This window comes from Microtus pennsylvanicus, chromosome 3 (genome assembly GCF_037038515.1).
Source record: "Microtus pennsylvanicus isolate mMicPen1 chromosome 3, mMicPen1.hap1, whole genome shotgun sequence".
NCBI lineage: Eukaryota > Metazoa > Chordata > Mammalia > Rodentia > Cricetidae > Microtus > Microtus pennsylvanicus.
In genome coordinates this window covers 135493381-135518452 of record NC_134581.1, presented here as the reverse complement: position 1 = coordinate 135518452, position 25072 = coordinate 135493381, and the positions used below count along the sequence as shown (strand labels likewise).

At 39.7% G+C, this 25072-nt stretch overlaps 1 protein-coding gene and 1 pseudogene across 1 annotated transcript; one reads left to right on the top strand and one right to left on the bottom strand.

Annotated features, from left to right (window-relative positions):
* Positions 1 to 568: 568 nt before the first annotated feature.
* LOC142846894 (tripartite motif-containing protein 43 pseudogene) lies at positions 569 to 1930 on the bottom strand (annotated as a pseudogene).
* An 8412-nt stretch (positions 1931 to 10342) lies between these two features.
* Positions 10343 to 11704, top strand: LOC142846893 (tripartite motif-containing protein 43B-like). Its single transcript, XM_075967661.1, has one exon. It carries the CDS (start codon positions 10343 to 10345, stop codon positions 11702 to 11704), a length of 1362 nt encoding a protein of 453 aa, XP_075823776.1.
* Positions 11705 to 25072: the final 13368 nt, after the last annotated feature.

The following is a 25072-nucleotide window of genomic DNA, read 5'->3' as shown; positions in this document are numbered from 1 at the left end:
CATAGAAAGTTTGCTAATTTCCACAATAGAAGAGTGCCACCTAGCATGAGTGATTTATCATTACTTGCAAAGAGAATTACTACTGCGAGATGTTAATAAATGGTGAAAACCACAGAAATAATCACTAATGGCGGTGTCAGCCCCTTTTAGACAGACAAGTCTTGGGACAGAGTGTGTCCACTCAAGCAGTCATAGGTAAACTCACATCTGAGTATTTCTCACTGCATAACTCATCTCAGCTCATGATCCAGATGTTCACATGATGGGCAACACCTTCATGTTCATATGGAAGAGGTGTTGAATCTTCACCATTTAATGTTACAGGCAGATAATTTAATGTTTATATTTATCTTCAGGCAATGGTTGCTCGTAGAAGAAAAGCTTGAGCATCCTACACATCAGTTAACAATGTTGGCCACCTTGGTGGAATGACTTCTGCAGATTCTCTATTTTTATGGTACTTATTAACCATTTTTTCACTTAATAGTATTTTAATATTTAATGCAATAAAACTTATAACATTACAATAGGAAATACTTAAAAACAATGAAAACTCTATTACAACTTCCTATGGTATTATTTGACCATAGGAGAAGAAAGGCCAGGCACGGTTCTTAAAAGTCTTATGAGGATATCTGTATATGAGGGAACTCTTGGCAATATTCAGGAAACTTAAATATCCAGCCTCACAATCAAGGAACACACCAATCTTGTCCAGTGGCTTCTCTAGATAGTGATGGATGACTGGGTTTGTGGTGAGGAGATTGTGATGACTACCCTCCTTCACACAGAAAAGAAGAAATGCACCCTCAGTTTCAACTTCTTTGTTTCTATTCATTAACCAGGAATTGGTACAGACTCCTACAGCCCAGTCACTAGAGTCCTTCAAATCCAGTTCCCAGTAATATTTCCCTGAGATGAAGTTCCGTGATCCCCAGGAGGCCAAATAGTGTCCAGCAGGATCCACAGATGTATACCGATGGTGAATTCTGAAGCTGGTTCTTCTCATGACATTAAATAGGTTTTTCTTAAAATGCAATTCATGGAGTTTTTCAAAGGAAATGTGCACTTTGAAGTGGTTGAAACTTTCAGTCAGTCCAGTGATGGGGAGGGCAGAGAGTTCTGGTTTCATAGCTTGGGGTATACTCAGCTCCACTGCCTCACTCCTTCTCAATATATTATCCGAACCCTGGAGTAGTATCACATATGGCTCCTGGGACATCGCCATGAGTTCCTGAAACATTTCGCTTAGTTGTTTTCTCTTTTGGATCATCATGGCTTCACTTTCTCCGAGTTTCTCTAAAACACAATCGCCTTCATTTTTCATGCGCACAATATGTTGATCTTCCTGCTCATGTGGGACTGCACGCCACTTCCTATACTCTGTCCTGATCATGTCTTCCCTCATAACCAGGAAGTCTCTGAACAAAAGTTTCACTCTGCCCTCTGCCTCTAGATTCTCTTTAATTTTTTGGATCTTCTCCTGTAAAGATGTCATTTGCTTTAGAAGTCTCTCCATTTCACCCTCAGCAGCTGCTTCAATGGGAGAGTGTCTGTGACCTCTGTGCATGTGGGAGTCAGAGCAGAGCTGACAGAGGTAGATCCTGGTCTCCATACAGAAGATCCCCTTGGGCTCCTTGTGGATCCCACACTTATTCTCCTCCGAAATCAGGTACTTCAAGAGGCTGGCTTGTTTGGCGATGGACACCAGCTTCTTCAGAACAATGTTGGTTCTGAAGTCCTCCTTCTGCTTGGTTCGTTCCCTACACGAAGGACAATGGCCTGGAAAGAGACCTTCTTCCCAGAAAAGGTGGAGGCAGGCTCGACAGAAGCTGTGGCCACAGCTTATGGTGACTGGGTCTGTAAGGTAGCTCAGGCAGATAGAGCAGTTGAGTTCTTCAGTGAAGGCTTGTAAGAAGGCTGACTCCATTTTGCCAAGGAATTGTCTCTGGCCTCAGCAGTGCTGAATGAGAACACCACAATATTTCCTCAGCTCTAGGGTCCAATCCTCAATGTATGTAGAAGATAGATCCACCGGTTGAAGAGTCAGAATGTATGGAAACACTCTCTATCTGCTCCGGTGAAGAATGCACCAGGCTAAGCTCTGGCGTGTCCTTATATACTCTCTGAAGACCACGCCTACTTCCGCCCATGGCTGCTTTCATTAACTCATCCCACTTGTGGCCCTTTGTCAGTACCAGTATTCTGACTGGATGGAAGATTGGATTAACTCTGAGGCCAACCTCCACAAGCAAATCTCCACAACAAGCTTCCCTGAGGGACTGCTTAGCTGGGTGTGGCAGCTCACACCTTTAATCCTTCTGTTTGGATTATCTCTAGAACTGTCACTGTTTCTACTCCATTCATCTATTGGTGCCGATCTTGCCTTTAAGGGCCTAATCTACATTTTGCTTTATGAATTATCATTTTCAAAAGAAAAATATTAAATTAATATTTGTCTAACTTCTGAATCTGGTATCATTCTATTTACAGTTGAAGTCATCTTTGTAAATAAAACAGACAGTGAAGATTTTTTTGACCAAGTATAATTTTAGGAAACGATTCAGTCCTCTTTCCTGGTCCTTCAGCCCTGTCCCAAGCACTCAAAGCTGCTATAAAACACAATGTCAAGACCATAAAACCAAAATGGTCTTTAAAAATTAGCATGTATGACTTCACTGAGATGTTGATCTTGGGAAATTTATTTATTTATTTATTTATTTATTTTTTAGGTGTTCAAAAAATAATATTTTCTGCCTCCTCCCGGTTTCCCATTTCCCTCCCCCTCTTCCCACACATAACCCCCTACACCCAATCCCCTTCTTCTTGCCCCTCCCCCCACTCCATTCCCCCTCCCTCTCAAGAATGAAGAGCAGTCCATATTCCCTGCCCTGAGGGAAGTCTAAGGTCCTCCCACTTCTATCAAGGTCCAGGAGGGTGAGCATCCAAACAGGCTAGGCTCCCACAAAGCCAGTTCATGTATTAGGATCGAAACCTAGTGCCATTATCCTTGTCTTCTCATCAGCCTTCATTGTCTGCCATGTTCAGAAAGTCCCGTTTCATCCTATGCTTATTCAATCCCAGTCCTGCTGGCCTTGGTGAGCTCCCAATAGATCAGTTCCATGTCAGTGGGTCGGTGCACCCCTCGCGGTCCTGACTTCCTTGTTCATGATCTCCCTCCTTTTGCTCCTCATTGGGATCTTGAGCTCAGTCCAGTGCTCCAATTTGGGTCTCTGTCTCTATCTGGATCCATCGTCAGTTGTAGTAGGAGCTGCAGGCTGTGTTCCTGCCGCCCCAGCTCCTGGTCGCCTGGCTACCTTATGCCCCGAAATAACAACAGACAAATTGTATTCTTTTAAACACTGTTTGGCCCGTTATATCTAGCCTCTTCTCTGCTAACTCTCGCACCTGGACTAGCACATTTCTCGTAATATGTATAGCACCCCAAGTTGCGCTTACTGGGAAGATTCTAGCCTATGTCCATCCTGGGTCGGAGCTACATCACGTCTGCCCTGGCGATGAGCTGCATGGTGCCTGTCTGAGATGTCTTACCTCACTTCCTCTTCCTCCCAGTGTTCTGTTCTGTTTACTCCACTGACCTATGTTCTAAGCTATGAGGCCAAGCAGTTTCTTTATTACTTAACCAATGAAACAACAGATAGAAAGATGACCCTCCTCCATCATTTCCCCTTTTTCTGTTTAAACAAAAAAGAAAGGCTCTAACTTTAACATAGTAAAATTACATATAACAACACAATTATCAAGTAAAAATTACAATATTTACATCCATTTTATCTTTATCATAACTTAGGAAAACTATAACTAACTATTTTTCAACTCCATCAAAGACTCCAGAAAGATACAATATTACCTAAGCAAACAAGAAATACGCAACTTTCAAACTCTAGAAATGATAGAGACATCTCGCTGCCTTGACAGTCACCCAAAGTTCCTCTGTCTCATTGGGACATCCATCTTCGGCCTACAGACCCATAGTATCCAGAGACATTTCCATGAAGCAGGAAATTTCAAAGTCAGTTCAGTCACTATCTGTTGTGTCCTGCAGAATGTCTTGCAGATTCCTTCATGAATCAGGAACCCCAAAAGATCATCTCACCTTTAGGCAAGTTCAGTAGTCCTCTCTCTGCGGGTTCTCTGTGTCCAGTTTATGCATCAGTCCAGGCAAGAGCAGTTTCTTGCCCAAATGGCTATCAAACTCCATAAGGTGCCTCTTTGATGCCCATCTTCTTCTTGAAGTTGATTGGTGCTGTCAGTAGCAGACGTGTCTCATTGTCATGAAAAGTCCTCAGTTATTAAAACACTAAATAGCATATTCCGTATTCTTTGAAAAATAAGAAGAATGCCGATCTAACTGAAATATATATCTATATATCTAGAAACTCTAACTAACATGACTACAACCTTGACTATTACTAATGATTATCCATTAGCAACCTATATGCATTACATTTTTGAGTGAACTACACAATCACAATACCTTAATCAAGATCAGAAACACATATACATATAACAAAATTGACCTTAAATTTAAATCACTAAAGCAAAATTCATATCAATGTAAATTATTCATACCTATATCATATCCCCCTTTAAATGTAAAAGAACATTTAAAAAACAGTATTTGGGAACATGGGCACAGTTTTTTCTCGCCAAGCTGCTTCCTGCTGAATGGGGGCATCGTTAATTAGGTCCTTCATGGTATAACCTGTGTGCTAGTTTCATCTTAGTTGGCAGTTGCGCAAAGCAATCTATGAAGGTGTTCACAGCAACCCTTCAGGAGGGCATGGTCCATCATACCATATTGGGATAGAGGCAACCCACAGACTCTCACCCTCTGTGAAAACAAAATAAGAAACTTCTTTCCAAAGCATCATGTCCTTAGATACAAATTTCAAAGTCAAGGCATTTTCAAAATATCTATGTTGGATTAGTTCAGCAGCATTTATAAACAAATATCTTTTAGCAGCTGTTGCTCCTTCCTCAGCATTAAAACAATTCAAAGAGAGCATAATAGCATACAGTATCAAGATTCTCTGTGTATTTTCCATCTTTGTGCAGCTTTGTTTTAACCTCTATTTCGTTTATTTTTACTTTTAACTTTTTGCTTTTTTAGACAGGTTCTCTGTATATCTTTGACCTGGAATAACTCTGTGGACGAGGCTGTCCTTGAACTCTCAGAGATCCTACTGATGCTGCCTCCCAGGCATTCGGATTAAAGGCGTGTACTGCCACACCTTGAGGTCACAGAGGTCAATCTCCCTCTGCCTCCCTAGTGTTAGGATTAAAGGTCTGTACTACCACACCTAACTACTCTCTTTGTTTTTTTTTTTTTTACTTTAAGAACTTTAACTTTTAGTCTGCATATATTTTTAACACACTGTAAATCATTTAGAAGGTTTTTTTTTTTGAATCTCTCTTTACTGTATCTGTCTCTCTTTTTATGACCACATGAGCTTTTAAATTACTGAGCAATATGGGTAGGATTAATGCCGTGGCTTTGGTGGCTGGATCCAGCCCATTCCTTAGCTTTCTGCCATTCCAACCTTGCGGCTGAGGTACAGGGCAGAGGGGCATTCAGTACCACAAGTCTACAGTGTTTCAAGGTCCTTGCCAGCAAATAAGCTACAACACTCAAATGCTCTCTCTGTAGCTGACCTCCTGCCTCAAATAGTCAGGGTTTGCCCTGGCAGGATGGCCCACAAAGCCGGAATTTTAAAACAGCACAACTTTTTTCCTGCTACAGCTGAAAACAAACAAACATTCAGTGGATCCTCCTGGATTATAATTGGCCTCCTGGGGATCACGGAACTTCATCTCAGGGAAATACTGGGAACTGGATTTGTAGGACTCTAGTGATTGGGATGTAGGAGTCTGTATCAATTCCTGGTTAATGAATAGAAACAAAGAAGTTGAAACTGAGGGTGCATTTCTTCGTTTCTGTATGAAGGAGGGTAGTCATTACAATCTCCTCACTATCCTGAAAGAAAACACTATCCTGAGTGAGGTAACCCCAACCCAAAAAGATGAACATGGGATGTACTCACTCATAATTGGTTTCTAGCCATAAATAAGGGTCACGGACACTACAATTGTTGAACCTAAAGAAACTAAATAAGAAGATGAACCCGAGGAAAAACATATAGTTATCCTCTTGGCTATGGGAAGTAGAAAAAATTGCTGGGGAGAAAATTGGGATCTTGGGGGTGTGGTGGGATGGGTGTAAGGGGAGACAGGGAGAGAAAAGTTAGAAGGGAAGGAGGGGGGAACACGGAGAAACAACAGGATTAGGATAAAGGCAGGTTGGACAGGGAAGCATGGAACCACAATTCTTAGTTAAGGGAGCCACCTTAGGGTTGGCAAGAGACTGGAACCTAGAGTGGCTCCCAGGAGCCCATGCTGATGTCCCCAGTTAGTCCCTTGGGCAGCTGAGCATAGGGAACCTGAAATGACCCTATCCTATAGCAATACTGACGCATATCTTGCATATCACCATAGAACCTTCATCTATTGATGGATGGAGATAGAGACAGAGACACTCACTGGAGCACTGGACTGAGCTCCCAAGGTCCCAATGAGGAACAGAAGGAGGGAGAACATGAGCAAAGAAGTTGGGACCACGAGGGGTGCACCCAGCCACTGAGTCAAGGGGGCTGTTCTTTTGGGAGCTCACCAAGGCCAACTGGACTGTGACTGAGAAAGCATGGGATATAACCGGACTCTCTGAACATGGCGAACAATGAGGGCTGATGTGAAGCAAAGGACATTGGCATGGGGTTTTGACCCTACTTCATGTTCTGTCTTTGTGGGAGCCTAGCCAGTTTGGTTGTTCACCTTCCTAGACATGGACAGAGGGGGGCAGACCTTGGACTTTCCACAGGGCTGGGAATCCTGACTACTCTATGGACTGGTGAGGGAGGGGGAGAGGAGTTTGGGGGAGGGGGAGAAAGGTGGGAGGAAGGGGAGGGAAATGGGAGGCTGGGAGGAAGCGGATATTTCTTTTTTCCTTTTCATAATAAAAAAAGAATTTTAAAATTATTAATTCTGTGTTTTCTTTTCTTAAAATTTATTTATTTATTTATTTATTCATTTATTTATTTATTTATTAAAAGCCTGGGATAAAACCGGACTCGCTGAACATAGCGGACAATGAGGACTACTGAGAACTCAAGAAAAATGGAAATGGGTTTTTGATCGTACTGCATGTACTGGATATGTGGGAGCCTAGGCAGTTTGAATGCTCACCTTACTAGACCTGGATGGAGATGGGTGGTCCTTGGACTTCCCACAGAGCATTGAACCTTGATTGCTCTTTTGGCTGATGAGGGAGGGGATTTGATTGGTGAAGGAGGAGGGAAATGGAGGGTGGTGGCGGGGGAGAAACAGAAATCTTTAATAAAAAATAAATTAAAAAAATAAAATTATATATTCTGGATATAAAAGAATAAACTTGATATTAGGTTATTTTAAGATTAACAAGGATTTAAAAGCCCCTTTGGTTAACTCCTCTTCACATGCTGATTCCGTCATAAAGGAAAAGCCTTGCTAATGTGACATTGGATTAGTGAAGAGACTGATAAAATAAGGATGATAAAGCTAGAACATGTTGTGCTTTATGATAATTCTAAAACATTGCTGCTAAGGAGACTTGTTTAAAAATACCTCTGTTGCAAAGATTTGACACATGGCTACTTTCCCTTTGATCTGCAACAGTGAATAGTGATGCATACAGGGAACCTGAAATATTTATATTCTTTAGAAAGACAGATGCAGTTTTAAATTAATTAGTTGTCCAGTTAGCACACAGTATCTGGCCTAATTGCCAGTACCCTTGGAGATGCATAACTTTGCCCAACAAAATGAATTAATTTGAAAGTCTGTATTTATTTATTTATTTTTTGGCAGAGACACTGTCATCATTGATGCCAAAAAGGGCCAAAAATGTCCCCTTTACCATGTTCAGGGGCAGTTTATAGAGGGATAGCCATGCCCCAGCCAAACGAACCAGAAACCATTCCCCTGCCACCAAGAACTCCTGAGGATCTCATGCTCAGGGCAGCTGTAGGCACTCAGATCAGAGGGAAACAAGTTGTTTACAAGATAATCAGGATCTGGGGGTTCACAGCTCCCAACATTGTACTTTGCTCATTCTGGTGGCTACACTTTGCTCCTAGATAATGACTTGGTGAGAAGTCTGCCAGCCTGCAGCTACTACTACAGAATGGCGCCCAGATGTGTGGACAACTGAATCCACTGAAAGCCTGAGAAAGTTTGGGAAAAAGTAAAACATTTTTTCTGGGTAGCAACAATTTCTCGGGTCTGCTCTGCTTGCTAGAGGCAAGCAAGGGCTCTTATCTAAGAGAGGATTCCTGACTCAGCTTTAGCTGCAAAATCCTGCAGCTCTTAAGAGGTCCTGCCATGAAACACTTAAATGGTGTTGATAAAAGCTGACTGAATGTTTGTTTGTTTTCAACTGTAGCAGGAAAAAAGTGGTGCTGTTTTAAAATGCCGGCTTTGTGGGCCATCCTGCCAGGGCAAACCCTGACTCTTTGAGGCAGGAGGTCAGCTACAGAGAGAGCATTTGAGTGTTGTAGCTTATTTGCTGGCAAGGACCTTGAAACACTATAGACTTGTGGTACTGAATGCCCCTCTGCCCTGTACCTCAGCCGCAAGGTTGAAATAGCAGAAAGCTCAGGAATGGGCTGGCTCCAGCCACCAAAGCCACAGCATTATTCCTACCCATATTGCTCAGTAATTTAAAAGCTCATGTGGTCAGAAAAAGAGAGACAGATACAGTAAAGAGAGATTAAAAAAAAACCTTCTAAATGATTTACAGTGTGTTAAAAATATATGCAGACTAAAAGTTAAAGTTCTTAAAGTAAAAAAAAAAAGGAAGAAAGACAGTAGTTGGGAATGGTAGTACACACCTTTAATCCCAACACTTGGGAGGCAGAGGGAGATTGACCTCTGTGACCTCAAGGTGTGGCAGTACACGCCTTTAATCCGATTGCCTGGGAGGCAGAATCAGGAGGATCTCTGAGAGTTATAGGAGAGCCTGATCCACAGAGTTATTCCAGGTCAAATATATACAGAGAACCTGTCTCAAAAAGCAAAAAGTTAAAAGTAAAAATAAATGAAATAGAGGTTAAAACCGGACTTTCTGAACATGGCTGATAATGAAGGCTGATGAGTAGCCAAGGACAATGGCACTAGGTTTCGATCCCAATACATGAACTGGCTTTGTGGGAGCCTCGCCTGTTTGGATGCTCACCCTCCTGGACCTGGATGGAAGTGGGTCACCCTCCTGGACCTGGATAGAAGTGGGAGGACCTTGGACTTCCAGCAGGGCAGTGAATATGGACTGCTCTTCATTCTTGAGAGGGAGGGGGAATGGAGTGGGGGGGAGGGGGCGAGGGGGAGTGGATTGGGGGTAGGGAGTAATGTGTGGGAAGAGGGGGAGGGAAATGTGAAACCGGGAGGAGGCAGAAAATATTATTTTTTGAACAACTAAAAATAAATAAATAAATAAATAAATAAATAAATAAATAAATAAATTTCCCAAGATCAACATCTCAGTGAAGTCATACATGCTAATTTTTAAAGACCATTTTGGTTTTATGGTCTTGACATTGTGTTTTATAGCAGCTTTGAGTGCTTGGGACAGGGCTGAAGGACCAGGAAAGAGGACTGAATCGTTTCCTAAAATTATACTTGGTCAAAAAAATCTTCACTGTCTGTTTTATTTACAAAGATGACTTCAACTGTAAATAGAATGATACCAGATTCAGAAGTTAGACAAATATTAATTTAATATTTTTCTTTTGAAAATGATAATTCATAAAGCAAAATGTAGATTAGGCCCTTAAAGGCAAGATCGGCACCAATAGATGAATGGAGTAGAAACAGTGACAGTTCTAGAGATAATCCAAACAGAAGGATTAAAGGTGTGGGCTGCCACACCCAGCTAAGCAGTCCCTCAGGGAAGCTTGTTGTGGAGATTTGCTTGTGGAGGTTGGCCTCAGAGTTAATCCAATCTTCCATCCAGTCAGAATACTGGTACTGACAAAGGGCCACAAGTGGGATGTGTTAATGAAAGCAGCCATGGGCGGAAGTAGGCGTGGTCTTCAGAGAGTATATAAGGACACGCCAGAGCTTAGCCTGGTGCATTCTTCACCGGAGCAGATAGAGAGTGTTTCCATACATTCTGACTCTTCAACCGGTGGATCTATCTTCTACATACATTGAGGATTGGACCCTAGAGCTGAGGAAATATTGTGGTGTTCTCATTCAGCACTGCTGAGGCCAGAGACAATTTCTTGGCAAAATGGAGTCAGCCTTCTTACAAGCCTTCACTGAAGAACTCAACTGCTCTATCTGCCTGAGCTACCTTACAGACCCAGTCACCATAAGCTGTGGCCACAGCTTCTGTCGAGCCTGCCTCCACCTTTTCTGGGAAGAAGGTCTCTTTCCAGGCCATTGTCCTTCGTGTAGGGAACGAACCAAGCAGAAGGAGGACTTCAGAACCAACATTGTTCTGAAGAAGCTGGTGTCCATCGCCAAACAAGCCAGCCTCTTGAAGTACCTGATTTCGGAGGAGAATAAGTGTGGGATCCACAAGGAGCCCAAGGGGATCTTCTGTATGGAGACCAGGATCTACCTCTGTCAGCTCTGCTCTGACTCCCACATGCACAGAGGTCACAGACACTCTCCCATTGAAGCAGCTGCTGAGGGTGAAATGGAGAGACTTCTAAAGCAAATGACATCTTTACAGGAGAAGATCCAAAAAATTAAAGAGAATCTAGAGGCAGAGTGCAGAGTGAAACTTTTGTTCAGAGTCTTCCTGGTTATGAGGGAAGACATGATCAGGACAGAGTATAGGAAGTGGCGTGCAGTCCCACATGAGCAGGAAGATCAACATATTGTGCGCATGAAAAATGAAGGCGATTGTGTTTTAGAGAAACTCGGAGAAAGTGAAGCCATGATGATCCAAAAGAGAAAACAACTAAGCGAAATGTTTCAGGAACTCATGGCGATGTCCCAGGAGCCATATGTGATACTACTCCAGGGTTCGGATAATATATTGAGAAGGAGTGAGGCAGTGGAGCTGAGTATACCCCAAGCTATGAAACCAGAACTCTCTGCCCTCCCCATCACTGGACTGACTGAAAGTTTCAACCACTTCAAAGTGCACATTTCCTTTGAAAAACTCCATGAATTGCATTTTAAGAAGAACCTATTCAATGTCATGAGAAGAGCCAGCTTCGGACTTCACCATCAGTATACATCTGTGGATCCTGCTGGACACTATTTGGCCTCCTGGGGATCACGGAACTTCATCTCAGGGAAATATTACTGGGAACTGGATTTGAAGGACTCTAGTGACTGGGCTGTAGGAGTCTGTACCAATTCCTGGTTAATGAATAGAAACAAAGAAGTTGAAACTGAGGGTGCATTTCTTCTTTTCTGTGTGAAGGAGGGTAGTCATCACAGTCTCCTCACCACAAACCCAGTCATCCATCACTATCTAGAGAAGCCACTGGACAAGATTGGTGTGTTCATTGATTGTGAGGCTGGATATTTAAGTTTCCTGAATATTGCCAAGAGTTCCCTCATATACAGATATCCTCATAAGACTTTTAAGAACCGTGCCTGGCCTTTCTTCTCCTATGGTCAAATAATACCATAGGAAGTTGTAATAGAGTTTTCATTGTTTTTAAGTATTTCCTATTGTAATGTTATAGATTTTATTGTATTAAATATTAAAATACTATTAAGTGAAAAAATGGTTAATAAGTACCATAAAAATAGAGAATCTGCAGAAGTCATTCCACCAAGATGGCCAACATTGTTAACTGATGTGTAGGAAGCTCAAGCTTTTCTTCTACGAGCAACCATTGCCTGAAGATAAATATAAACATTAAATTATCTGCCTGTAACATTAAATGGTGAAGATTCAACACCTCTTCCATATGAGCATGAAGGTGTTGCCCATCATGTGAACATCTGGATCATGAGCTGAGATGAGTTATGCAGTGAGAAATACTCAGATGTGAGTTTACCTATGACTGCTTGAGTGGACACACTCTGTCCCAAGACTTGTCTGTCTAAAAGGGGCTGACACCGCCATTAGTGATTATTTCTGTGGTTTTCACCATTTATTAACATCTCGCAGTAGTAATTCTCTTTGCAAGTAATGATAAATCACTCATGCTAGGTGGCACTCTTCTATTGTGCAAATTAGCAAACTTTCTATGTGTCTGAGGACAGGAGGGAATTTCTTAGGCAAAAGGGAAAGGGAGGCAAAATTCAAGAGATTGTCAGAGAGATAGATAGATTGTCCTGCTGGATTCTACCCTAATTCAGATTTCTGAGCCAACAGAAATTTGATTCTCTCTATTCTTTCTTGATTCTTCTATCTTTCCTCCCAAAAATGCACCCCAACTCTCATGACTTAATTACCAGGCCATGATACTTTTTCCACTTGGAAGTATAAACCCCAAGTTATTTTATACTTTTTGTTCTTCACTGAGCTTGCTATTTATTACGGATTAAAACCAATGTGCTGTAAATCCTATAGACTAGAATAGAGTTAATCTATTGCTTGGAAATAAAAGTCATCACACTTTGAACATTTTCCAGTTATATTTAAGCTCATTTGTTGGTTGGCTTTACTTTTCACCTAACTGTGTCTTAGCATGCCATGTGATGTTCTGAAATTGTAAAGGTCTTTGTTCCCGAATAAATTTACAGATATGTTTTATGTGTGTGGACACACAAGGCCAATTACAAACACCTTTTGTGTTTGCTCTCCATTTTGTTTTTTAGACAATGTTTCTTATTGAAACTTGCTTCAGCCAGCTGAGATGTTGAGGTTCTGTTATTTTCACCTTTACAGCACTGGGGTACAGTCTCACACTGCGTGCCTGGCTTTTTATATGAATGCTGGAAATTTGGCTCAGACCATCTTGCGTGTGTGTCAAAGCCTTTACACACTGAGCCATTTACCGATCTGTTTCCATCTTAGGTTTTATAGTTTTGTGACCAGTTTAAGAATTTTAAAATTATAAATTCTGTGTTTCTTTTTTGTTAAATTTATTTATTTATTTATTAAAAGCCTGGGATAAAACCGGACTCGCTGAACAAAGCGGACAATGAGGACTACTGAGAACTCAAGAACAATGGCAATGGGTTTTTGATCCTACTGCACGTACTGGCTTTGTGGGAGCCTAGGCAGTTTGGATGCTCACCTTACTAGATCTGGATGGAGATGGGTGGTCCTTGGACTTCCCACAGGGCAGGGAACCCTGACGAGGGAAGGGGACTTGATAGGGGAAGGGGGAGCGAAATGGGAGGCGGTCACGGGGAAGAGACAGAAATCTTTAATAAATAAATAAATTAAAAAAATAAAATTATAAATTCTGGATATAAAAGAAGAAACTTGATATTAGGTTATTTTAAGATTACCAAGGATTTGAAAGCCCCTTTGTTTAACTCCTCTTCACATGCTGATTCCATCATAAAAGAAAAGTTTTCCTAATGTTACATTGGATTAGTGAAGAGACTGATCAAATAAGAATGATAAAGCTAGAACATGTAGCCCTTTATGATAATTCTAAACTATTGCTGCTAAGGAGACTTGTTTAAAAATACCTCTGTAGCAATGATTTGACACATGGCTAATTTCCGTTTGACCTGCAACAGCAAACTTAAACAGAAGAGAATAGTGACGGCATACAGGGAACCTCAACAGTTAATCGAACAAATATTGCTCTGTTGTTTTATGAAAAAAAAGTCGGAAATATGTATATTCTTTAGAAAGACAGATGCAGTTTTAAAATAATTAGTTGTCCAATTAGCACACAGTATCTGGCCTATTTGCCAGTATCCTTGGAGATGCATAACCTTGCCCTTAAAAATGAATTAATTTTGAAAGTCTGTATTTATTTATTTATTTTTTGGCAGAGACACTGTCATCCTTGATGCCAAAAAGGGCCAAAAAATGTCCCCTTTACCATGTTCAGGGGCAGCTTATAGAGGGATAGCCACGCCCCAGCCAAATGCACCAGAAAACATTCCCCTGCCATCAGGAACTCCTGAGGGTCTCATGCTCAGGGCAGCTGTAGGCACTCAGATCAGGGGAAAAGAAGTTGATTACCAAAATATAAGGATCTGGGGTTCACAGCTCCCAACATTGTACTTTGCTCATTCTGGTGGCTACACTTTGCTCCTAGATAATGACTTGGTGAGAAGTCTGTATTTAAAACCTGGCATTGATGCCATCATCTGGTACATGCAGCCTATCCAGGCAAAAATTTCATGCGTAGAGTTGTTACATATGAGCCTCTAATTTATAGTTTAGAAAGTACTTTTGTATTTTATATTATATTTCACTCTAACTTTGTAAAACAAAGCTTATTATTTCCATGTAAACTTAGGAAAGTAATAGAAGGAAAATCACAACCCAAGGAGTCCAACAATGCAACAATGCCCACAATAACTCAGACATATAAAGACCCTTCACCAGCACAACTCGAAGAAGGGAAATACACAATCTCTACTACCAAAAAAAAAAAAAAAGAAGAAAAGAAAAGAAAAAATTACCGCAGTTAAAAACCACTGGTCATTAATATCACTTAATATCAATGGACTCAACTCACCTATAAAGAGGCTCAAGCTAAGAGATTGGATACGAAAACAGGATCCAACATTCTGTTGTTTACAAGAAACACACCTCAACCACAAAGACAGACCTCTACTCAGAGTAAAGGGCTGGGAAAAGGTTTATCAAGCAAATGGACCTAAGAAACAAGCAGGTGTGGCCATACTGATTTCTAACAAAGTTGACTTCAAACTAAAATCAATCAGAAGAGATGGAGAGGGAAATTTTTTACCCATAACAGGAACAATTCATCAGGATGAAGACTCAATCCTGAATATCTATGCCCCTAATATAAAAGCACCCACTTATGTAAAAGAAACAATACTAAAACTCAGGACAGTCATCAAAACACACTAATAATAGGAGATTTCAACACTCCTCTCTCACCAATGGACAGGTCAAGCAGACAGAAACCTAACAGAGAAATAAGAGGATTAAGGGAGGTAATGAATCAAATGGACTTAACAGACATCTATAGATCATTCCACCCAAATAGGAAAGAATATACCTTCTTCTCTGCAGCTCATGGAACCTTCTTGAAAATGGACCACATACTCGGTAACCAAGCCAACTTACACAGTTACAAAAAAAAAAATTAGTAACCACCTGTGTCTTATCGGATCACCATGGATTAAAGTTAGATTTCAACAACAATGCTACCCCCAGAAAGCCTACAAACTCAAGGAAACTGGACAGTCAACTACTGAACCACACCTGGATCAAGGAAGAAAGAAAGAAAGAAATTAAAGTGTTTCTTGAATTCAATGAAAATAAAGACTCAGCATACTCAAACCTGTGGGACACTATGAAAGCAGTGCTAAGAGGAAAGTTCATAGCACCAAGTGCTCACTTAAAGAAAATGGAGAAAGCACACATTGGAGACTTAACAGCCCAGCTAAAGCTCTAAAAAAAAAAAAAAAGAAGAAGCAGATTCACCAAGGAGGTGTAGAAGACTGGAAATAATCAAACTAAGGACTGAAATCAACAAAATAGAAACACATAAAACAATCCAAACAATCAAGGAAACAAAAAGCAGGATTCTCAAAGAAAATCAACAAGATTGATAAACCCCCATCCAAAGGCGGAGAGAGGATATGCAAATTAACAAGATCAGAAATGAAAAGGGAGAGATAACCACAGACACAGGGGAAATTCAGAAAATCATTAGATCTTATTACAAAAGCCTGTATGCCACAAAATTGGAAAATGTTAATGAAATGGACACACTTTTTTAGATAAGTACCATATACCTATGTTAGACCAGGACAAGGTGAACAATCTAAATACACCTGTTATTCGCGAAGGATTACAAGTTGTTATAAAAAAATCTCCCTACCAAAAAGAGCCCAGGTCCAGATGATTTCAATGCAGAATTCTACCAGAACTTCCAAGAAGACCTAATAACTATACTCCTTAATGTATTTCACAATATACAAACACAACAGTCATTGACAAATTCCTTTTATGAAGCTACAGTTACCCTGATACCAAAACCACACAAAGACTCAACCAAGAAAGAGATTTACAGGCCAATCTCACTCATGAACATCGATGCGAAAATCCTCAATAAAATACTGGAAAACCGAATCCAAGAGCACATTAGAAAAATTATCCATTATGATCAAGTAGGCTTCAAACCAGGGATGCAGGGCTGGTTCCGCATACAAAAACCTATCAATGTAAACCATCATATAAATAAACTGAAAGAAAAAAATCATATGATCATTTCATTAGATGCTGAAAAAGAATTTGACAAAATTCAACATCCCTTTACGGTAAAGGTCTTAGAGACATTAGGGATACAAGGGTCATACCTAACTATAATAAAAGCTATTTATAGCAAGCCAACAGCTAACATCAAATTTAATGAAGAGAAAATCAAAGCCATTCCACTAAAATCAAGAACATGACAAGGCTCTCCACTCTCTCCATACCTCTTCAATATAGTACTTGAAGTTCTAGCAATAGCTATAAGACAACATAAAAGGTTCCAAGGGATTCGATTGGAAAGGAAGAAATTAAACTTTCATTATTTGCAGATGATATGATAGTGTACATAAGCAACCCAAAAATCCTCAGCAATGAACTCCTACAGCTGATAAACACCCTTAGTAGCATGGTAGGATACAAGATCAATTCCAAAAAATCAGTTGTCCCCCTATACACAAAGGATAACGAAGCAGAGAGGGAAATCAGAGAAGCATCACCTTTCACGATAGCCACAAATAGCATAAAATATCTTGGGGTAACTCTAACCAAGGAAGTGAAGGATCTATTTGACAAGAACTTTATCTTTGAAGAAAGAAATTGAGGAGGATAACAGAAAATGGAAGGACCTCCCTTGCTCTTAGATTGGGAGGATCAATATAGTAAAAATGGCAATTCTACCAAAAGCAATCTATAGATTCAATGCAATCCCAATCAAAATTCCATCAAAATTCTTCACAGACCTGGAGAAGATGATAATAAATTTTATATGGAAAACCAAAACACCCAGGATAGCCAAAACAATCTTATTCAATAAAGGAACTTCTGCAGGCATTACCATTCCTGACTTCAAACTCTATTACAGAGCTTCAGTATTGAAAACAGCTTGGTATTGGCATAAAAACAGAGAAGTCGATCAATGGAATGGAATAGAAGACCCAGATTTTAACCCACAAACCTATGAACACCTGATTTTTGATAAAGGAGCTAAAAGTACTCAATGGAAGAAAGAAAGCATCTTCAACAAATGGTGCTGGCAGAACTGGTTGTCAACCTGTAGAAGAATGAAAATAGATCCATATCTATCGCCATGCACAAAACTCAAGTCCAAATGGATTAAAGACCTCAATATCAGGCTGAACACACTGAACCTGATAGAAGAGAAAGTGGAAAGTACTCTACAACATATGGGCACAGGAGATCACTTCCTATGTATATCCCCAGCAGCACAGACATTAAGGACAACATTGAATAAATCGGACCCCCTGAAACTTAAAAGCTTCTGTAAAGCAAAGGACACTGTCACTAAGACAAAAGGCAAACCACTGACTGGGAGAAGATCTTCACCAACCCTGCAACAGACAAAGGTCTGACGTCCAAAATATATAAAGAGCTCAAGAACTAGGCATTAAAATGCCAATTGGCCCAATTAAAAATGGGGCACTGAACTGAACAGAGAATTCTCAACAGAAGAAATTCAACTGTCCAAAAGAAACTTAAGGTTATGCTCAACCTCCTTAGCTATCAAGGCAATGCAAATCAAGACAGCATTATTTGTAATAGCTAGAACCTGGAAACAACCTAGATGCCCTTCAATGGAAGAATGGATGATGAAAGTGTAGAATATATACATATTAGAGTACTACTCAGAGGTAAAAAACAATGACTTCTCAAATTTTGCATGCAAATGGATGGAAATAGAAAACACTATCCTGAGTGAGGTATCCCAGACCCAAATTGATGAACATGGGATGTACTCACTCATAATTGGTTTCTAGCCATAAATAAAGGACATTGAGCATAAAAGTTGTGATCCCTGAGAAGTTAAATAAGAAGGTGAACCCAAAGAAAACATATAGTCATCTGCCGGGATATGGGAAGTAGACAAGATTTCCGGGCAAAAACTGGGGCTAAGGGGAAATGGGGTGAGAAATCTAAGAATGGGAAGATGGGGGGAGCTTGGGGGAATGGGATGGTTGTGATAAAGGAAGTGTCGATATGGGAGCAGAGAAATATATATCCTAATTAAGGGAACCATCTTAGGGTTGGCAAGAGACTTGTCTCTAAAGGGGCTAGTAGGTGTTCAGGGAGATGTCCCCAGCTAGTACCTTGGGCAACTGAGGAGAGGGAACCTGAAATGACCCTATCCTATAGACATACTGATAAATATCGTGAATATCACCTTATAACCTTCATCTGGCTAAGGGACCAAGCAGTGTTTAAAAAAATACAATTTGTCTGTTGTTTTTTCGGGGCATAAGCTAGCCTCCGACCAGGGGCTGGTGTGGCAGGAACACAGCCAGCAGCTCCTACTACAGAATGGCGCCCAGATGTGTGGACAACTGAATCCACTGAATGCCTGAGAAAGCTTGGGAAAGAGTAAAGCATTTTTTCTGGGTAGCAGCAATTTCTCGGGTCTGCTCTGCTTGCTTAGATGAGAGGCTTCCTGACTCAGCTTTAGCTGCAAAATCCTGCAGCTCTTAAGAGGTCCTGCCATGAAACACTTAAATGGTGTTGATAAAAGCTGACTGAATGTTTGTTTGTTTTCAACTGTAGCAGGAAAAAAGTTGTGCTGTTTTAAAATGCCGGCTTTGTGGGCCATCCTGCCAGGGCAAACCCTGACTCTTTGAGGCAGGAGGTCAGCTACAGAGAGAGCATTTGAGTGTTGTAGCTTATTTGCTGGCAAGGACCTTGAAACACTGTAGACTTGTGGTACTGAATGCAGCTCTGGATCGTACCTCAGCCACAAGGTTGGAATGGCAGAAAGCTAAGGAATGGGCTGGATACAGCCACCAAAGCCACAGCATTATTCCTACCCATATTGCTCAGTAATTTAAAAGCTCATGTGGTCAGAAAAAGAGAGACAGATACAGTAAAGAGAGATTAAAAAAAAACCTTCTAAATGATTTACAGTGTGTTAAAAATATATGCAGACTAAAAGTTAAAGTTCTTAAAGTAAAAAAAAAAGGAATAAAGTGAGTAGTTGGGAGTGGTAGTACACACCTTTAATCCCAACACTTGGGAGGCAGAGGGAGATTGACCTCTGTGACCTCAAGGTGTGGCAGAACACGCCTTTAATCCGAATACCTGGGAGGCAGAATCAGGAGGATCTCTGAGATTTCAAGGACAGCCTGGTCCACAGAATTATCCCAGGTCAATGATATAAAGAGAACCTGTCTCAAAAAGCAAAAAGTTAAAAGTAAAAATAAACGAAATAGAGGTTAAAACAAAGGTGCACAAAGATGAGAAATACACAGAGAATCTTGATAGTGTATGCTATTATGCTCTCTTTGAATTGTTTTAATGCTGAGGAAGGAGCAACAGCTGCTAAAATATATTTGTTTATAAATGCTGCTGAACTAATCCAACATAGATATTTTGAAAATGCCTTGACTTTGAAATTTGTATCTAAGGACATGACGCTTTGGAAAGGAGTTTCTTATTTTGTTTTCACAGAGGGTGAGAGTCTGTGGATTGCCTCTATCCCAATATGGTATGATGGACCATGTCCATCTGAAGGGTTGCTGTGAACCTTCAGAACCTTCGCTCAACTGCCAACTAAGATGAAACTAGCACACAGGTTATACCTTGAAAGACCTAATTAATGATGCCCCTATTCAGCAGGAAGCAGCTTGGAGAGAAAAAACTGTGCCCATGTTCCCAAATATTGTTTTTAAATGTTCTTTTACATTTAAAGGGGGATATGATATAGGTATGAATAATTTACATTGATATGAATTTTGCTTTAGTGATTTAAATTTAAGGTCAATTTTGTTATATGTATATGTGTTTCTGATCTTGATTAAGGTATTGTGATTGTGTAGTTCATTTAAAAATGTAATGTATATAGGTTGCTAATGGATAATCATTAATAATAGTCAAGTTTGTAGTCATGTTAGTTAGAGTTTCTAGATATATAGCTATATATTTCAGTTAGATCTTCATTCTTCATATCTTTCAAAGACTACAGAATATGCTATTTAGTGTTTTAATAACTTAGGGTGTTTCATGACATTGAGACACATCGGCTCCTGGCAGCACCAATCTACTTCAAGAAGAATACAATTTGTCTGTTGTTATTTCGGGGCATAAGCTAGCCTCCGACCAGGGGCTGGGGCGGCAAGAACACAGCCTGCACCTCCTACTACAGAATGATGCCCAGATGTGTGAACAACTGAAACCACTGAAAGCCTGAGAAAGCTTGGGAAAGAGTAAAGCATGTTTTCTGGGTAGCAGCAATTTCTCGGGTCTGCTCTGCTTGCTAGAGGCAAGCAAGCGCTCTCATCTAAGAGAGGTTTCCTGACTCAGCTTTAGCTGCAAAACCCTGTAGCTCTTAAGAGGTCCGCCACGAAACACTTAAAGGGTGTTGATAAAAGCCCACTGAATGCCTGTTTGTTTTAGTGTCCATTGGAATATTTAAGATAAGCACCTGATCATCTGTGTATGTGCATGTGCACACACATACACATACACACTACATAAAAAGATGATAGATAGATAGATAGATAGATAGATAGATAGATAGATAGATAGATAGATAGATAGATAGATAGATAGTAGATACTAGATAGATGATAGATAGATAGGTGATAGATAGATGATAGGTAGGTAGATAGATAGATAGATGATATATAGATAGATAGATAGATAGATAGATAGATAGATAGATAGATAGATAGATAGATAGAAAGAAAGAAAAATAGATAGGTAGGTAGCTTTTGAAAGCATTGAAATAGCACATAAATCCTAATACAGTTAAGAAGGATAGTTAATCTGAAATTAAACTGCAGTGTAGGGTATAGTGTGTTTTCACTGAATTAGCTCAATTATTTCTTTTTAAATTTTACTACTTCTACTACGAGAAGCATTTAAAAATTCATTTCAGTCATGTTTTCAGATGCTAAACATATTATCCATTAATTGTGCATTCATTGTTGTGAGCGGAATTATGGATAGAGGAAGTAAAATTATCGCAAGCTATAACTAAAAAAAATATGTCCGATAACCTCCCCTTGCTTTCTCCCAATTTCAAAATGTCTTAGGATTCATAAAAGTTGGTAATGTATTTTGAGACTAAAAGAAAAGACAATTGTTTACGGCTTGCAAGACATATCTTCCCTGCTTCTCTGATTAAATGCCTGGACACAAGAATGCAAACATAATATTTAAAATGGTTTCTCCACATTTACTTTTCTATATAAAAGTGTCTAATATATGGGAAAGTAGGAGAACTTCATGGGGAAAGTACCAAGAGAATAGTGATTCTGGAACCCAAATTTAAGTAAATGTATTGACAGTAACAGCACTAAAAAACTAGAGAGCAAAAATAAAAACTGTAAGTTCATGAAGTAATGAGATCATTATCATTTGCAGATATCTTAGTATACTCATGAAGCCCATAGATATACAAAACATCCAGTCAACTGGACTGTGATGAGACACAATAAGAAAAATCAATAACGAACTTGTATACCGGGAAAAATTGATTGACAAGTATGATAAATACACACTAATCCTTAATAGTGCATATTGGGAATTACATAATAATACAAAAATTAGTATTATGTCTACTTGAATGTTTAAAAATTTTAATGAAGGACATAAACGATTAAAATGTGTAGAATGACAGGTTATTTCAAAATAAGAAGTACACAACAAGTAAATTATTTTTAAGTGAAATTATAGACCTAATATACATTTAAGAAAACCAAAAATGCATAGGTATTAGAACTCACTGTATTCTTTGAGACTATATATATTTTTATTTTATGTGTATGGGTGCTTTGCCTTCATGTAAGCCTGTGCATTGCATATGTGCAGTGACCTCAGATGCCAGAAGAGGTCATCAGATCTGTAGACTGAAGTTACAGACAGTTCTGATCAGTTATGTGGGTGCTGGAAATATAATTCCAGTCCTCAGGAAGAACAGAGAATAGTCTTACCATCTGAAACATCTCCACAGTCCTCAACAATTTTTTTTATTAATTTTAAGGTGCCCCATTTTTTAGGTGTTAATAACTCTAAAATAAGAAAGTATTGCATAAATGGAGGATATATATTTTAGGAGGTGTTTCTTTAGTCTTATTGGAGGATGGATAATTGCATTAGAAATGACAGTATATGATTAAGGAAGAGCTATGAAAACAGTCAAAAATCAAGTGAAAACATTTTTAACAAACAATCTGTTCACTGGAAGATGAGAATGACTATTTTTTATAAAAAAGAAAACAAAATTGAAAGATGAAAAGCATTTTCAGTGTGGAAATACATAGAGTGTATAGAATAACAAAACATCTGGGACAAATATAAACTTTAAAAACATCTGGAGCAAATACAAACCTTAAACCCTCTAAACAGAGTGCTGAAAGTGAAGCAGAAAGCAAGGATCCAATAGAATGCATTCATGTGATAGATTTAGGGACTTATAATTACACACTGAAGTACACAGTGGAGATATTAGTAATTAAAATAAAGCCAATATTTACATTGTAACAGTGGTAACTACCTGTGTGGAAATTAAAATGTGTGCATTTGTCTATATAGTTTTTAGTGTGTGTGTGTATGTGTGTATGTGTGCGTAGGCGCGCATGACCATATGTTTCATGGTGGAAGTCTGAAGAGGATATGAGAAAAGTCTTCTTTCACCTTCCACCTTCAATTTTGAGACAAGTTTTCTCACAGAATCGGAACCTTGTTGTTTTGTGCTAAGCTAGCAGGCAAGTGAGCTCCGGGGGCTGCCTGTCAGTGCAGGAATTACGGCATATTGCCATTTCTGTCTTTAACCGAGAGCCAGTAACTGAACTTCAAGCCTTTTGTTTGCATAGCTGGCAGCGTTTCCTCACGAGTTATTCTTAACTACTATGAAATTTTAAAGGTTATGTGAAATATAGTTTCATACTCTGGAAATTGAGGTGGTAAATAATATTGTGTAAATCCCATTCCTTGGTTGGGATTTGATCCACCCCATGAATGCATTTCCAAGCTGTGCAGTTTTCTTAAAGGCAAAGATCTGCCTTTCTATTGATCTATCATTTTGATCCCATATATGCAAAAGAACCTCATTTGTTCACAAATTTCTTATTTGCAACATTGACACTTCATGAAAATTTATTTCTGAATCAAATTCTTTGGGACCATGCTAAAGCATAAGCAGGCAGAGAATGTCAAGGCAATGGTCATCTCACATGTAGACAAGACAGGGCACTGCCTTCTTCTTCTCACTCCGTCATTCTCTAAGTAGTGTCCCAGTATCCCATCAAGAGCAACTGCCAGCAATTGTTTCCTTGTGTAAACTGACCCAAGAATAGGATCCACTGATTTTTAGGTAATGTTTCAGGTTGTGAGGAAAATGAAGGCTGGGAGGATCCTCACCGATGCTGTGAGTGTATTAGATATGGGTTATCCTTCTGGGTTATGGTGACATGCCCAGGAGTTCAGAGTTCATGGATCAACAACATACATGTTTATAAAATATGCTTAATAACATGGAACTTACATAGCACAGTTGTTTACTGAGTCACTGACAAATGTGGTAATCACAATGTATGATCTTTATCAGCTATAAGTCAGTGTTAAAAAATCTTCCATAGGGACTTTATAGAACATATTTTTTTTTTGTTTTTTTGAGACAGGGTTTCTCTGTAGCTTTGGAGCCTGTCCTGGAACTAGCTCTTGTAGACCAGGCTGGTCTCGAACTCACAGAGATCCGCCTGCCTCTGCCTCCCGAGTGCTGGGATTAAAGGTGTGCGCCACCACCGCCCGGCTTGTAGAACATAATTGAAGTGAAAAATCGCAATCAAATGTGACATAGATTTACAGAAGGCTCAGGTAAGACTCATTTTGCACTTATAATTTTGTAATATATATAGTTTATACTTTCTTGTTTCATTTTATACTATAATAGGGACATATTTTGATAGATGAAAAATCATCATTCATCAGGTTCTTTTAAATAAATCATTTTGATAGCATACACAGAATAATGTCCACTAAGCTACACATCCTACTGATCTTAAGAGATTTTGCTTACATACTTTTTGTAAGTCCAAAACAACATTGCTATGCAAATTTTTGCACTTGTAGTAAGTTTTTTCATGATACACACTTAAGTATGGAATCAATTATTTTGCTACTATGTAGCTGCTATCTGGTCTCATTGCTGTTCTTGCTTCTATTCATCTAGATAGTCACAAGAAAGAGTGTCCTCCCAGTGAACTTTGTAGAGGTACTACCACCAGCTACCTTGCTGAGAATGCTATAGGCTTCTTATCTACCAGGAGACATGTGTAGTACAATATAAACAGTCTCTGGAGCACCCATGGCTGTATTTCCAACGTATTCAGGGTACAATTATCTGATTGTGACTTAGAGCTTTTTTTTTTTATTTGATTTTCGAGACAGGGTTTCTTCGTAGCTTTTGGTTCCTGTGCTGGAACTAGCTCTTCTAGACCAGGCTGGCCTCGAATTCACAGAGATCCACCTGCCTCTGCCTCCCAAGTGCTGGGATTAAAGGCGTGTGCCACCACCGTCCGGCGTGACTTAGAGCTTCAAACTTGGGGGCCAGCAAGATGGTTTGGGTGTAAAATTGCTTGCTGGGACAAATCCGGACTAGCTGAACATAGAGGACAATGAGGAATACTGAGAACTCAAGAACAATCGCAGTGGGTTTTTGATCCTACTGCACGTACT

What these genes read in the sequence shown, in the direction of transcription:
- LOC142846893 (XM_075967661.1), top strand. Translation starts at nt 10,343, where the DNA reads ATGGAGTCAGCCTTCTTACAAGCCTTCACTGAAGAACTCAACTGCTCT.